The following is a 15,628-nucleotide window of genomic DNA, read 5'->3' as shown; positions in this document are numbered from 1 at the left end:
ATCCAAGTACTCTAAGTCTTTTCTTAGGGTCTCTTCCAAAGTTTTCCTAGGTCTTCCTCTACCCCTTCGGCCCTGAACCTCTGTCCCGTAGTCACATCTTCGAACTGGAGCGTCAGTAGGCCTTCTTTGCACATGTCCAACCCACTCATTCCTAATCTTATCCTTTCTCATGAGCCCACACCTCCAACGAAGCATCCTCATCTCCGCTACACCCATTTTGTGCACGTGTTGATGCTTCACCGCCTAACATTTTGTGCCATACAGCATTGCCGACCTTATTGCCGTCCTATAAAATTTTCCCTTGAGCTTCAGTGGCATACGACGGTCACACAACACGCCAAATGCACTTTTCCACTTCATCCATCCCGCTTGTATTCTATATATTCTGTCTTTGATCGGCTTAGGCGAAAACCTTTAGATTCCAACACTTCTCTCCAAAGGTTAAGCTTCGCATTTACTCCTTCCTGAGTTTCATCTATCAACCCTATATCATCTACGTAAAGCATACACCGAGGAATAACATTTTGAATATGTCCTGTTAACTCATCCATTACCAATGCAAAAAGGTAAGGACTTAAGGATTGTTGATGCATAAAATCAGTGAGGACTTTGGTACAATAGAGAAAGTATTATGTTTGTGACCTTCGCTAGATTGCTCCGGTCATTAGTGTGGATAAGTATGTAAAAGGATAGAGACATGAGAGCAAACACAAGATGTACGTGGTTCACCTAGATTGGCTATGTCCACGAAGTAGAGGAGTTCTCATTAATTGTGAAGGGTTTACACAAGAACATAGGTTCAAGCTCTCCTTTAGTGGGTACACGTGAATGATTTAGTACAAATGGCATTAGGAAATATTTTGGGAGAATGATCTCCTTTTATAGAAGAGAGTTTCTAGCCTTGTTCTGACATTGACACGTGTCGTGTTGTGATTGGCTTCCGATGTTGACACGTGTCGCGCTATAATTGTCTTCTGATGTCGACACGTGTCTCTCTGTGATTGGCCTCCTGGTTGGAGGGGAAGCTCCTCGATTGCGAACTTGCAAGATCCAAGCCACTGAGTAATCACGAAACTTCTAAGTACCGAAGTGTGGTGTCGTCTTCACTTGCCTTATCTGTCTCATAGGTAGATGTGGCATCTTTCTCTGGAAGTACTCTTCCTCCGTCCAGGGGTGGTATCTTTAACTGGTGGAGATGCACAAGGTAATGTATCAATTTCACTTGAAGCTTACTTGTAGTTTCAGGCGTGGTCAAGCGCGATACAAACCATGTAGTAGGAGTCCCCCAAGTCGCCGAGCTAGGAGATCTGCTGAAAGAGGTGACAGACAAGGTAAGCAATCAGAGCTCCAAGCAATCAGTCCAAGATCAGAAGTTTGATTTTGAGTTCCGGCTGATTGTTCTCATTCTCCTTATCTTGCAGGCAGCATCAAGCAGAAAGAGAAGAAAAGGAAAAGAGATGATATGAGATACTTTTGCTTTTGAAGAAGTAACTTTCCACAGGCTTATTCTTGAACTGGGTTGGAGGGTTTTCTGGTTACCTCCAGAGTATAAGGCCGACTGAAGAATTTGAGGGTCAAAACAAGTCCATCAAATCTAGAGTACGTTCGACCCTGCTGATATGGGATACTTTTGCTGTTGACAAGGTAGTGGAAGTATCGGCACGTGTTCTGTTACGCTTGTCTCCACATGCTTCCTTGTATCCTTCTCATTGGCCCTATCTGTTCCTCGGGCAGATGTGGTATCTTCTCTGAAAGCATAAGATGTTGAAGATGAGTACTCGAGAGCAATGCCAGGTAAGTAATCAGGTAAAGGGTTCTAGGCAGTCAGTTCCTGACTGGAAGCTTGATTCCAAGTGCTGACTGATTGCTCTCTTTCTCCTTATCTTGCAGGTAAGACAAGGCCAAAGGAAAAGACAGGGAAAAAGCATGATATGGGATACTCTTGCTTTTAACCCTGATGATATGAGATATTCTTGCTCTGGTGTAGCTTGTTCGCAGAGATATTATCGAGCGGAAAGAAAGCTGAGTATTTCGAGAGGCTTCGTTGGGAGTGCCCTCTCAGATATGAGGAAGGGTTGAGCATTTTTGCAAGTCTGCCTGTTCGTTGAGGATGGAGGTCGACATATATAGGAGTCTCTCTAACAACAAGTAGTAATGCTATTCCTTTACCCTTCTTGGTCATAGCACTGTAGTGGGAGCTGTCCGCTTCACGTGTTTTAACTCTATCAGAGCACTTTGAAAAAGTGGTCTGTGGTATCTGGAAAGCTGATGTTGTGTATGAAGATTACAGACAAGCTTTATCTAAGGAGATCTGGCTCTCGAAGTTGAGAAAGCGATGCCTCACCCCTAACTCATTTTGGCCTCCATTTGCACTGAACTTGCATTCCATATATTCTGTCTTTGATCGGCTTAGGCGAAGACCTTTAGATTCCAACACTTCTCTCCAAAGGTTAAGCTTCACATTTACCCATTCCTGAGTTTCATCTATCAACACTATATCGTCTGCAAAAAGCATACACCAAGGAATATCATCTTGTAAATTAACTCTTGTTAACTCATCCATTACCAACGCAAAAAGGTAACTTCTCCGTCTGACCACATACACAATTAGCTTGGGGAAAAATGAAATAGAACAGGCTCCTAGAGTTTGGACATTTCAAATACGATTAATGGATGAACCAGTTCAAAGTAGTGTCTTATCAGCATTTAGTGTAGTATTAAAGTAAGGACAAAAAACAACATGGGTGGGGATAATTAAAAAATATATAACAGCATCCTACTAATATAATAAATAAGCCCTGGTCGGATAAAATGGATAAGCATGAATAGGTGGGACAAGGCTCTACAATTGTTTAGGTTTATATCAAACCTGCCAGGGGAAAATGTATCAATGTTACCCTTCATTTCCAGAACTATGACACTTTTCACAGCATATGCAACCAGAACATACCAAAACATACCAATCACAGTTGAGAGTATGAATCCCACATCGGGAAAAGGGACCTCGCATGTGCTTATAAGTAATTGGACTATTTCTCATATTGTCAATTGGTTTTATGGTGGAACATTCTGGCACACTTTCTGAAGCTTACAGTGACCAATTTTCTTACCAGGGCTTTTCAGATATGCCTGTTTCGCATTGGACATGATTTATTTAAGTACATCGACAGTTCGTTTCCTGCGCCTGCTGCTCGTCTGCCTGCTTCTGGCGATGCCCCTGCCCAACCTAATAAGCATCTTCAATTGTTCAAGGTTGATCAACTTGTCTATAGCAAATTGGTTTCCACCCTCTCTGAATCTACCATGTCTTTTGTTGTCTACTGCTCATGCCCATCCAGCATCAGCAGCAACAGCAGTATGTTCCCCAGCCGTAGTAGCAGCAAGCACCTGCCATGGTGGTTTGGGTCGGGGTCAAGGTGGTTTTCGTTGTTGACGTGGTCGCGTGGACGTGGCAATTATCAGCAGGCTAATAATTGGGGTCCTCAACCTAATGTGGCTCCAGGGGTTCTTAGTGCACCACCAGCTTTTTGGTGCACCCACTACAACTCTCCCGGCAACCATTTCACAGCCTGCCCCCACCATCTTAACATGGCTCCTTGTGCAGGTTTTCAAGCCTTCATTGCGAGTGTCCTTCCTACTCCACACAAATACTATGATCCCACATGGTACATAGACACCGGCTCAACCCACCACATGACTGGTAATGGTGCTAATCTTCAGGACTCAGACATCTTATAATAAATACAAATTTCAAAGGAAAACTAATGAAAAGGGTTTGAAAACTTTGAGTTTTAATGATAAAGACAAAATAAAGGGTAAAGTGAATAGTACTAGGATTGACTTTTTAGTGTAAAAATGTGGTTTTTCGTTAAAGTGAACAGTACCAGGAGCTTTTCGTTAAAGTTCCCAAATTTCAATTCTTTTTTCTTGAATATATTATTACCCCCACAAAAAAAAAAAAAAAAAAAAAAAAAAAAAAAAAAAAAACTAGTGTAGGCACTCCAAAAGAAGAATTCCACCACATCCACGCAACCAATTTGTTAGGAGTATGAACCCCATATCAGGGAAAGAAGGAACCTTGTATGTTCTTATAAGTAATAGGCTACTACTCATATTGCCAATTGGTTTTATGGTGAAACCTAAACTTTCTTCATGATATCAGAGCATATTGTCTCTCGTGTAAAGCCCAACCGCCACACGTGCTCCGCCTCACTCGATTTTTGTTGTCCACGTGCTAGGCTTGAAACTTAGCCACACGTAAGGGGGTTCGTTCAGAGTGTGAATCCTACATCGGGGAAAGGAGGGACCTTGCAAGTGCTTATATGTAATCAAGCTACTCCCTATATTGCTAATTGGTTTTATGGTTGAACCTCAACTATCTTCAATCACTGATCACCTTCTATTTTAAACTATGACTAGATGAATCCTTGATAGTTTCAAGACTCCAGAAAACTGTAAAACCTTTGGTATCCAATACCAAACATCTAATGTTTTCAAACACCGAAAAACATCCTTATTTAACTAGTTGGCAAAATGAAAAATGTTAATTTAATTGAAGGACAAATAAAAGTATATAATGTATCCCCTCAGGTGGTGCAAAGGAGTTTGTGCAGAAAGTTTCTTACTCTTATAGTCGCTCCATGTTCCATGAGCAAAGAGGCGAAGCAGATCAATGTATACAGCATGTCCAGTTCCTTGAAGCTGCATTGAAATTAATTTACAAGAATAGAAACATAATATGGTCAAGAATCAAACAATGTCAATTAAGAAAATCAAGGAATGGTGATTTGATAGTCAAATCGAGAACCAAGAGTAAAACTTAACTACACTAATAAAGAAAGAAAATAAAATGGGACGGCATGCTTTGCCCCTTATTTCACCTTTCGCAATTCCAGTAAACAAAGTTATATCAATAACACGAAACATAAAAGAAATTTTATTGGATTGTTAGTCAATACTAAAGAAAGCACAAATTCAATTAGCTCATCAAAGACACCATCTACTAGAATCCAATTTCAATGCGGGATTAATACTAAGTAAGTGATCTCTTTGGCACCTAATGGGTATCCATATTTTAACCAAATATGCATATCAGATATATGATTAACATTCCTTTTGTTTTAAGTTTCTCAAAACGCCTTCAATTTTCTATATTGACATAAAACACAAATTATATTGGAACTCATTCTAATTTGATATTAAAAACCACTTTCTAGTTTCTAATATTGGGATCACATACTAAATCAAACCCAAATTTACAACCTTGCATAAAACCCAAACGAGAACACTAATTACCTACAAAATCAACAAATACTAGAAAATCTAAAGGATACCCAAAAGCTCTAAAGCATGGGACTAGCAGAATCCAAAAGCACTTAACCAAAAAGCACAAATTTTAAACAAAACCCAAATTGCATTCAGGCAAGCAACAACATGAAAGCAAAGAGAGTGACCTCGAGCACATTGGGGAAAGCCAAATGTTTGGGTTGAAACTTAAACTTTGGACTTAGAAGGGAGTTGGCCCAAAAAGAGAAGGAAAAGCTCGAAGCTCAGTCCAGACCTAGAAAGCAGAAAGGGCCTTTCCCAACTAGGTGCTGATCATTTGCACCACTTGCTCACCTACCAAATGGCCAAGTGGTATAGACCAGCCAGCTAATCAGCCCAAAAGTACTTTATGATGGCAGTACAAGTAAATAGCTGATGAGTCACTATCCTTCGAACTGCATTCGGGCAAGATTATTGCTACAGGAGGCCAAGCCAAGGTGGCTATAAAAGGAGAAAGAGAAGTCAGAATCAAAGACACTCAAACAAACAAACAAAAGCACAAACTCTGCTCAAAGCCAGATTTTCCTTCAAAACGAAGCTGTAGTCAGCCCAAGCCTTCATCCCTTTCGGGACAAACCCTTTGTAATAGTGTAGACATCGAAATTGCGGTAAAATAAATGTTCACCAACGCATTAAAATTTTGACGTGTCAAGGCATACATGGCATATGCCACGTGTCATACAAATTGTACACATGGTGTGTGACTCAACAAAATAAAAAGAAATACCCTTGGAGGATTACACAAGTTTTTCTTCTAATTTTGGGCAATGACAAGGCAAGCACATTTCAATCAATTGAAGATCAAAACAAGGTTTTCTTCTCATTTTGGGAAATGACAAAGCATGCACATATCAAGTTTAAAATGATATTAAGTGGAAAATTAGGCCATAAAATTACCACTTCAAGTTTAAAATTGTATTATGTGGGAAATTAGGCAATGGTGCTTGGAAAAGAAAAAAAATATTTTGTGGTGGTGATTCATTCTCAAAGCCTATAAATAGGCTTCTACATCAAGGTATCATGAACGAATTCACAAATACATTTCTCTACTCCCAAAATGGAAGAGAATACTCCCCACACATCCAAAATCCTTGAAGCTTTGAAACTCTAAAGCTTTCAAGCATCCAACCTCCCAAATTCAAGCAAATCCCGAAGGATCAAGAAAGCCCTCTTCGTTCTTCGTCAAATCCTCCTTCAAGATCAAGCCCCAACGGCCCTTGAAAAACTTCCACCAATTCAAGATCAAGCCTCGACGACCCTTGAAGAAAGTGTTCAACAAATCCACACAACTGTTCATCCTAAGATCAAGGCCCGACGGCCCTTTTGGATCAACAACATCACCAAATCCACATAACTGTTCATCCTAAGATCAAGCCCCAACGGCCCTTTGGATCAACAACATCAACAAATCCACACAACTGTTCATCCTAAGATCAAGCCTCAACGGCCCTTTGGATCAACAACATCACCAAATCCACATAACTGATCAACAACATCACCAAATCCACATAACTGTTCATCCTAAGATCAAGCCCCAACGGCCCTTTGGATCAACAACATCACCAAATCCACATAACTGATCAACAACATCACCAAATCCACATAACTGATCAACAACATCACCAAATCCACATAACTGTTCATCCTAAGATCAAGCCCCAACGACCTTTTGGATCAACAACATCAACAAATCCACACAACTGTTCATCCTAAGATCAAGCCCCAACGGCCCTTTGGATCAACAACATCAATAAATCCACACAACTATTCATCCCAAGATCAAGCCCCGACGGCCCTTGGATCAACAATCATCCACCTTCAAGATCAAGCCCCAAAGGCCCTTGAAGAACTTCCACCAATTCAAGATCAAGCCCCGACGACCCTTGAAGAAAGTGTTCATTGTTCATCATCCGTTCATCCCGAAGAATCAAGAAAGCCTTCTTCGTTCTTCGTTCATCGTTCTTCCAAGATCAAGCCCCGACGGCCCTCGGATCAACAATCATCCACCTTCAAGATCAAGCCCCAAAGGCCCTTGAAGAACTTCCACTAATTCAAGATCAAGCCCCGACGGCCCTTGAAGAAAGTGTTCATCGTTCATCATCCGTTCATCACTGTTCTTCAAAGATCAAGCCCAAAAGCCCCTTGAAGACCCGTTCATCACCGTTATTCAAGATCAAGCCTCAACGGCCCTTGAAGAAACATTCATCCTCAAGATCAAGCCCCAACGGCTCCTTGAAGATTCGCTAAAATCCACCTTCAAAGATCAAGCCCACGGCCATTGAAGAAACTTCCAACAGTTCATCCAAAATCAAGCCTCGACGGCCCTTGGATCAACGAAACATCCACAAATACACACCTTACGGAGATCGAATCAGAGGATCAAGTTAAGAGATATTGTAACCCCAAAAATCAAAAACACAAATATTATTTTGTGCACGTTGTTCTTGTCTCTTTCGTTTCAGGAAAATTTCGTGTTCACAAATAGCTCTGCTACCCTGTGCAAACGCCTACTGTAGTATTGATTTTCTTTCTGCAAACTCACTTCCCAACCCCTTTTCTAAGCTTTCAAACCTTCTGTTAACCCACAAAGATAGGAAGTTGCAAGACGATCAGCCTTGCCCGACAAGGTTAAACCTTGCCCGACCTTCTTTGTTTTTTGTCTTTTCATTCATTAGCCTAGCAATATGTTGTATACTTCAAGTTGTATCCAAGTTATTTCTAGTAATATGGCTATTAAAAGACTCTCTCAGCGCTTGAATCTGATTTGAATATGTCTTCACAGTGCAAGCCAGATCTAAGTTCCTAGCCCTCGGGCATATAAGATTTGATCACCCTAAAAAGTCCTTGGCCTCAAGGCATAAAAAAGAACCTGATGTGGACTTAACCCATCCACGACAAGCTTTGATAAACAAGAAGTCCGAAGTTACTTGGGGCGCAAGTAATCGACCTGCCACTTAGTTTTATTTCTGTTATATTATGATGACCATATAACGTTTGAGTACGGGATGAATTCTGATGGGAAGCCTCAAGGCCTATTCAAGGCCCCACAAAGGCACCTATTTGGATTCATCCTATTTCTCGGGCAAGAACATTGAGTACAGAAGAGGTTCTGATAGGAAGCCTCAAGGCCTATTCAAGGCCTCACAAAGGCACCTATTTGGATTCATTCTACTCTTTGAGCTCAAGTAATCAGAAGTATGATGGTTATAAGACCCATATAACTAACAAAAGGAACCTTAAGTGTTTGAGTATTAAGTTAGTTATTTATGGGAAGCCTCAAGGCCTACACCTAAGGCCCCACAAAGGCACCTGTCAATAACTAACATAGTCTCTCGAATATATATATATAATTAAAACTCAAACATCCGTTCTACATCTGCCATGCTGAAGATGGTAGTGGCACGCCTGAGCAATTCAAAGTTAATCTTGATCGTGAGCCTCAAGGCCTACACTTAAGGCCTCATAAAGGCACCTTTCAAAGTTAACTCTGTCCTTCTCTTTCAGTCTTGCCCGACAAGCCTTGCCCGACAGGCTTTGCCCGACAAGCCCGCTAGTAAAGTAGAAGCCCGATATAAAGCATCAACCGGCGCCAACCTCTCGGGGAGCTGTGTGCTCGTCGGCCATGAAGCATTCCCCACGGAAATTCCCGCCACGAACATAGTTTTGGCACGCCCGGTGGGATTCTTTGATCAAAGCAATATGTCAAAAGGATCAGAAGATTTCCAAACTGCTTTGTTGCACATACTACAAAGACTGAAGAACGCTTGTGCAGGCTCCAGAAAAGAAGATGACCCGGTTCTAAGACCACCTATCCCTATGTCTTTACCTCATCTTGGGGAGAAAGATGATAGGGAGAAGAGGGGGCTTAAAACCAATCAACTAGAAGAAGCTGCGGTGACGGATAAACATACGGATCCCTTCTCAGATACCCCTATAAATATGATCAGTATGGCCTGGGCGGAGAAGGGAAAAGAGAAGGTCACAAGAGAAGAAGAAAGAAGACTGGTTGACAAACCCATAAAGGGGGGGTTAACTTGCCTGAATATCCAAAAGCTGCCATATTCAAAGGAAAGGTGTTGTGCAGTAAGTGCCAATGCGAGTGTGAACTCGAGATACCGCCCACGGGAGCCCTCATAGATCATGAACTGATCAGGAGAAATGAAGAACAAAAGAGAAAAGAGGCACAAGAGAAAGCTCGACGGACTGCAGGAAGGGATACCTCCCGAAGTGTCTTTCAGCGGCTAGGAGGCGATTCCCAACCAAGGGCTTTATCAGAAATATTTCGTAACCATGAAGTTTCTGAGGAGGCAGAGGATAAAGATGCCAAGAAGCCAAAAGAGAGAAGTGTAGGGCATTCTCAGTACGGCCATATGGGAAGAGAGGTCAGGAGGAATGACAGGATAACAAACCCCGTCACAAAAGATAATCCTGCCCGCCTCGGGCGAAAATGGTATGTGGTTGGGAAGAATGGACAGCCCGTTAAGCAAATGGGTGCCTCCATGGTCAGAAGGGTTCAGAGGTAACACAAAGCCTACATGAATTCCTTGAAAACCCCAGCGACGTCGGAAGCTTCCAAAAATTAAAAGTTAGAGAAAACGTCATCTGGGGGGAGCAGTCAGCTCCGCTGGAGAAGTAAGAAGGAGGTGGAAAAGGCTAACAGCAAGATTGAAGGCGAAGGAAATCATGTGCCACAAAGCCTACACCCTGGGAAATAAAGAATCTTGAGGAGAGCTCAAGAAGATATGGTTATGGTGCCGACTCTCGGATGGAAGGTAGAGCAGCCTATGTGCTTTGGAACTGTCTCCCCTGAGAAAAAAACAACCTTCTCTATCATTAGAAGATCCCTTCGGGGAAGTTCCAAAACAAACACCATGTTCAAGTGTGAATCAGCTAGAGGGGGCACCAGAACCATTGCTTTCACGAGATGCTATGGCGTGGTTGGATAAGTTCATGGACCAAATTAGGAGCAAAAAATAGGAACTGCCAGAGCCTAGCAACTTTCATATAAACATGGCGTATGTACTATCTGCTATGTTTTTTGCCCAACCTAATCAGCCCGCAGCCATGGAAGGAGATTATGTAACAACTGAGCCAATGATGGCTCATGTTAATATGGAGATAGCAGAAGAATGAGAGTCGGAAAAAGCTGCATCATCTGAAGCATCCGAAGAGGGTCCTTTAAGGATCTACACAGACAAAATGGTGTTCAGTCGCCCGAACATTTCACTTGCCAATCATCTAAAGCCCATATATGTAACAGCTCATTTGGAGGAAATGCCCTTCAAAAGGATTTTGATTGATGGAGGGGTAGCTGTTAATGTATTACCAGCCAAGCAGATGAAAAAGTTGGGGAGAGGCACAGAAGATCTTATTCCTACAGACCTCACAGTTTCTAGTTTCTCAGGCGCTATCACCAAGACTCTTGGGATATTACCTTTGGAAGTAGATCTGGGGTCTAAACAGATCATGCTGGCGTCCTTTGTGGTGGACTGCACCTCCACCTATGGAGCCTTACTTGGAAGAGATTGGATCCACCAAAGTCTTGCTGTACCCTCCACCCTACATCAACAAGTGGCTGTGTATCATGAGGCAAGCGCAGAAGGGCCAGGCTTTTGGGATATGGTAGAGGCCGAATCACGGCCATTTCTTCCCACAGCCAATAGAGCGGAAGCAAGTTTCTACAATCCCAACATAGGAATCTTGAAGTGTTTTGGAGCAGATGAGAATGGTCGCCCTACCAAGGTGACGGCCCAAAAGCTCCTAAAACAAGGGATGCTCCTTACTAGAGAAGAGTGGGACAGACCTTATATCATCCCAACACCCCTACACCATCAATGATAGAACAAAAAAGGAAAGATCAGGTAATGGTAGTCAGATCCCTGATTAAACGACTGTTGGTGTATGGGAAAAGAAGAAGACAAGAAAATGAGCTCTTAGACAGAGAAGAGCAGGAATGGCAGGGGGGAGCTTCAACCAGCCAGGATGAAAGCAACGAGGAATCTTATCAAGAAGAATTGGAAAGGGCCATTTAAATGGCCGAGTGTATATATGACCTAGATGAGCCAGATAACTTGCCCGAGAGCCTAGAGCTAGTCGAATTTTTGTGTGCAGAACCTGATAAGCCACCACCAAAGGTCCAATATCCTCTGGAAGTTATTAAGCTAGGAACAAAGGAGGACCCAAGACCAATACAAATCAGTGGTTTATTGGAGAGTAAGGATCGGGCACAAATTATCTGTCTCTTGCAAGAATTCAGAGATTGTTTTGCTTGGCATTACACTGAGATGCCGGGTTTAGATGCAACCTTGGTGGAACACAGAATGCCCATCAAGGAAGGATATAAGTCGGTTAAGCAGGCACCACGAAGGATGTCAAATGAGATAGAAGAGAAGGTCAAAAAAGAGATTGAGAGGCTCGTAAAAGCTGGATTTATCAGGCCAGCCAAATATGTGGAATGGTTAGCCAACATTGTACCCGTTTTAAAAGCCGTAACAAAAGCGGTACGATGTTGTGTTGACTACAGAAATATTAATGGTGCTACACCTAAAGATGAGTATCACATGCCCATGGCAGATCTATCCATAGATGCAGTAGCAAAACACAAAGTCTTATCTTTTATGGATGGAAATGCCGGGTATAATCAGATAAAGATGGCCCCGGAGGATATACATAAAACAGCTTTTAGGTGCCCTGGGCATGTGGGGGCATATGAATATCTGGTCATGCCCTTCGAGCTCAAGAATGCTGGTGCAACCTACCAAAGGGCGATGAATGCCATTTTTCATGATCTGATTGGCCATAATATGGAGGTGTATATTGATGACATTGTGGTGAAATCCAAGACGGAAGAACAACATCTGATAGACCTCAGGCAGGCATTAACAAGAATAAGGATCCACAAATTGAAGATGAATCCAAAGAAGTGTGCGTTTGGAGTGAAAGCGGGCAATTTCTTGGGATTCCTGGTTCATCAAATAGGGGTAGAAGTGGACAAAAATAAAGCTCGGGCAATAATGGAGTCGCCTTCACCCACCAACAAAGTACAACTTCAGAGGCTGCTGGGCAAAATTAATTTCTTAAGAATATTCATTGCTAATCTAGTGGGTAAGATTCAGCTGCTGACTCCTTTGTTAAGACTGAAGGATAAGGAGAATTTCGAGTAGGGACCACCGCACCAAGAGGCTTTCGATGGTATCAAAGCTTATTTGACTTCCCTGCCAGTATTGGTACCACCTCAGAGGGGAAAACCCTTAAAGCGATATATCTCCGCTTCAGATAAATCAATTGGGAGTTTGCTGGCTCAGAATAATGAAGGCGGGAAAGAGCAAGCAGTGTACTACCTCAGTAGAATTTTGACCGAGGTAGAAACAAGGTATTCCCCAGTAGAGAGATTGTGCTTAGCTCTGTATTTTACTGCCAATAAGCTGAGGCATTACATGTTACCTTGTCACGTGCACATCATCGCCAAGACAGATGTGATAAAGTACATGTTGTCAAAGCCAATGTTAACAGGAATGATTGGGAAGTGGATTCTAGCATTATCAGAATTCAGCTTCCAGTATGTCCCCCAAAAGGCAGTAAAAGGCCAAGCAATTGCTGACTTCTTGGCGGAGCATCAAGAATCTCGAGATGAGATAATCAATATACCAGGAACCCTGGAAGTTACTAATGTTTGGATCCCGCCAAGCAAAGGGATCTCGGGCAAAGAGGAGTGGATTCAGTAGGAGATAAGAAGAGTGGCTGGTTTATGGATTACTCCTTGGAAGTTGTATTTCGATGGTTCTTATACTCAGAAGGCTTCAGGAGCTGGGATTGTGATTATCAACCCTCAAGGGATTTATCATTATTACTCATTTCTCTTGGATTATCAAGGGAATACCAACAATCGGGCAGAATATGAGGCCTTAATAATTGGTTTGGAAATCTTGATAGATCTGGAGGCAATGGAAGTTGAGGTGTTTAGTGATTCAAAATTGGTAATAAACCAGCTAAATGGGGAGTTCAAGTGCAGACATATCACCATGGCCGGATACTATTTGGCGGCCACACAATTGTTGATTTATTGGGATTCTAATATATCGGTGAGTTATGTTCCTAGGGGAGCCAACCTAGCAACTAATGAGATGGTGCAATTAGCCTCAGGCATGCCAATACAGGAAAGAAGATATGGGTTGGATGCCGAGATTCAAAGGAGAAATCTTCCTTCTATCCTGGAAAGGGGATTCAGCCTGGATGTAATGGTTCAGGAAACTGAGATAGAAGATTGGAAATCGCCCATCATACATCATTTGAAAGATCCCTCTTCACCCACCAGCAAGAAGAATAGACAACAAGCAACTAAGTATGTCTTATGGGCGAAAGACCTACTAAGGAAGACTCCAGACGAGTTATTATTGAAATGCTTAGGCCAAGAGGAGTCCATGAGAGTGATGGTCAAAGTACATGAAGGAGTATGTGGAGCACATCAGGCGGGGACAAAGATGAGGTGGTTACTTAGGCGATATGGTTATTTTTTGCCCAACATGGAAAAAGATTGCAAGTCCTATGCCCGAGGGTGTGAGAAATGTCAAAGGCACGGTCCTCTCCAACATATACCCTTTGTGCCTTTAAATCCAGTAGTCAAGCCCTGGCCCTTCAGAGGATGGGCAATGGACTTCATCGGGCAGATTTACACGTCTTCTAGCAAGGGGCACACTTTTATCATTGTAGCAACGGATTACTTTACCAAATGGGTGGAGGCCTCGGCGGTAAAAACCATAACCTCAGCTGCGATCAAAAATTTTATTGAGACCAAGATTCTACATAGATTTGGGGTGCCCAAAACCATAGTGACGGATTGAGGGCCATCTTTTATTTCAAAAGAAATTGAAGAATTTGCAAGCAAATACAAAATAAAGATGATCCGATCCAGTCCTTACTACCCGCAGTCAAATGGCCATGATGAATCCAGCAACAAGATTTTGGTAAACATTATCAAAAGAATGGTGATAGATAGTCCGGAAAAATGGCATGAAAAGCTGGGGAATACTTTGTGGGCATACAGAACTTCCAAGAGGGCAGGTACAGGGACAACTCCTTATGCTCTAACCTTCGCGCAAGATGCAGTGCTTCCCATGGAGATCAATGTGAGTTCTGTCAGAATTCAAAATCAGTTTGGATTACACAGCAAAGAATACATCGAAGCCATGTGTCAAGGGATTGAAGACTTAGATGTAGCCCGAATTGAAGCTCTGAACTAGATTCAGGAAGGAAAGAGAGCTGTTGCCCGAACGTATAACAAAAGGATGAAAGCAAAATCTTACAAGGAAGGAGATATGGTGTGGAAGACAGTTCTTCCTCTAAGAGCTCAGCTTAGGGGTTTTGGAAAGTGGAGCCCGACGTGGGAAGGTCCTTTCATAGTTAGTCAAGTATTAGACAAAGGGGGATATTACTTGGCGGACCTCGAAGGGAATTGGCAGAAACATCCCATTAATGTTAAATTCTTGAAAAGGTATTGTCCTACATTATGGGATGTTAGGGATTGTTACATCGAGGAGGATGCAAAGTAAAGTGTATATTCATGTTAAATTCTTGAAAAGGTACTGGTTTCGAGATGCTAAAGTATAGTGTATATTCATCAGTCATTCAAGAAGACAAAAAGACACAAGATTGTTAAGATATTGTTTATTTCATTTTCGACAAACTGGTGAAGTTTACAACAAATTCAATTCAATCCCGATGTACTACGTACGACTCCTTCCAGGTGCAGTGACGTCTCAGCTGGTTTTCTGGTATCTTCATGGATGAATCTGGTCAGGTGATCAGGCTGTGCAGCCAAGACGCGCCTGGTAGAGGATCCTCAGGCAGAGTCATCACCATATATGATGGTGAAGCCTGACTTATCATGGTGACGAGCAGGAAGAGAAGTCTACATGGGAGCACCACCTGACCAAGGGTGTTGGAGATAGCGGGGTGCCTGACCAAGGGTGTTGGGGATAGTGGTTATTTGATGAAAACTCTTTTTCTCATGAAAAGGAATTTTTAGGAAACCCCATTTGAATCTTAAAGAGCTAATTTCTCAGTCTTGGGGAGAAAACTAAGAAGGCAAAAATACTCAGGGTTAATTGAAGCGAAGGTTGAAAGAATTTGGTTGACTGAGCAAAAGGTAAAATCAAACTTGAATTTATAGAAACCTCAGAGGGTAACCCAAAGGTCATGAGAAGAGCAAGAGACGCATGGTCGTAGGCCTCCTGTCCAGAAAAACACAAGTTCCAAGAGCGGGTATACAAGCATGCGGATATTCAATCAATATTGGCGCCTGGAA

The 15,628-nt window shown here is 42.3% G+C and overlaps 1 protein-coding gene across 1 annotated transcript; it reads left to right on the top strand.

Annotated features, from left to right (window-relative positions):
- Positions 1–14,222: 14,222 nt before the first annotated feature.
- Positions 14,223–14,873, top strand: LOC139196753 (uncharacterized). The gene is made up of 2 exons (XM_070823094.1): positions 14,223–14,450; positions 14,571–14,873. The coding sequence occupies exons 1-2, from the start codon at positions 14,223–14,225 to the stop codon at positions 14,871–14,873; spliced, it is 531 nt and encodes a 176-aa protein (XP_070679195.1).
- Positions 14,874–15,628: the final 755 nt, after the last annotated feature.

The sequence above is a fragment of the Malus domestica genome, chromosome 06, assembly GCF_042453785.1.
Source record: "Malus domestica chromosome 06, GDT2T_hap1".
NCBI classification, from domain to species: Eukaryota; Viridiplantae; Streptophyta; class Magnoliopsida; order Rosales; family Rosaceae; genus Malus; species Malus domestica.
The sequence above is the reverse complement of the archived record's forward strand: the minus strand, read 5'-3'. Positions and strand labels throughout refer to the sequence as shown.

What these genes read in the sequence shown, in the direction of transcription:
- LOC139196753 (XM_070823094.1), top strand. Translation starts at nt 14,223, where the DNA reads ATGATCCGATCCAGTCCTTACTACCCGCAGTCAAATGGCCATGATGAA. An exon ending in TGCTTCCCATGGAGATCAAT is followed by an intron (nt 14,451 to 14,570) that starts GTGAGTTCTGTC and finishes AACTAGATTCAG; the next exon opens with GAAGGAAAGAGAGCTGTTGC.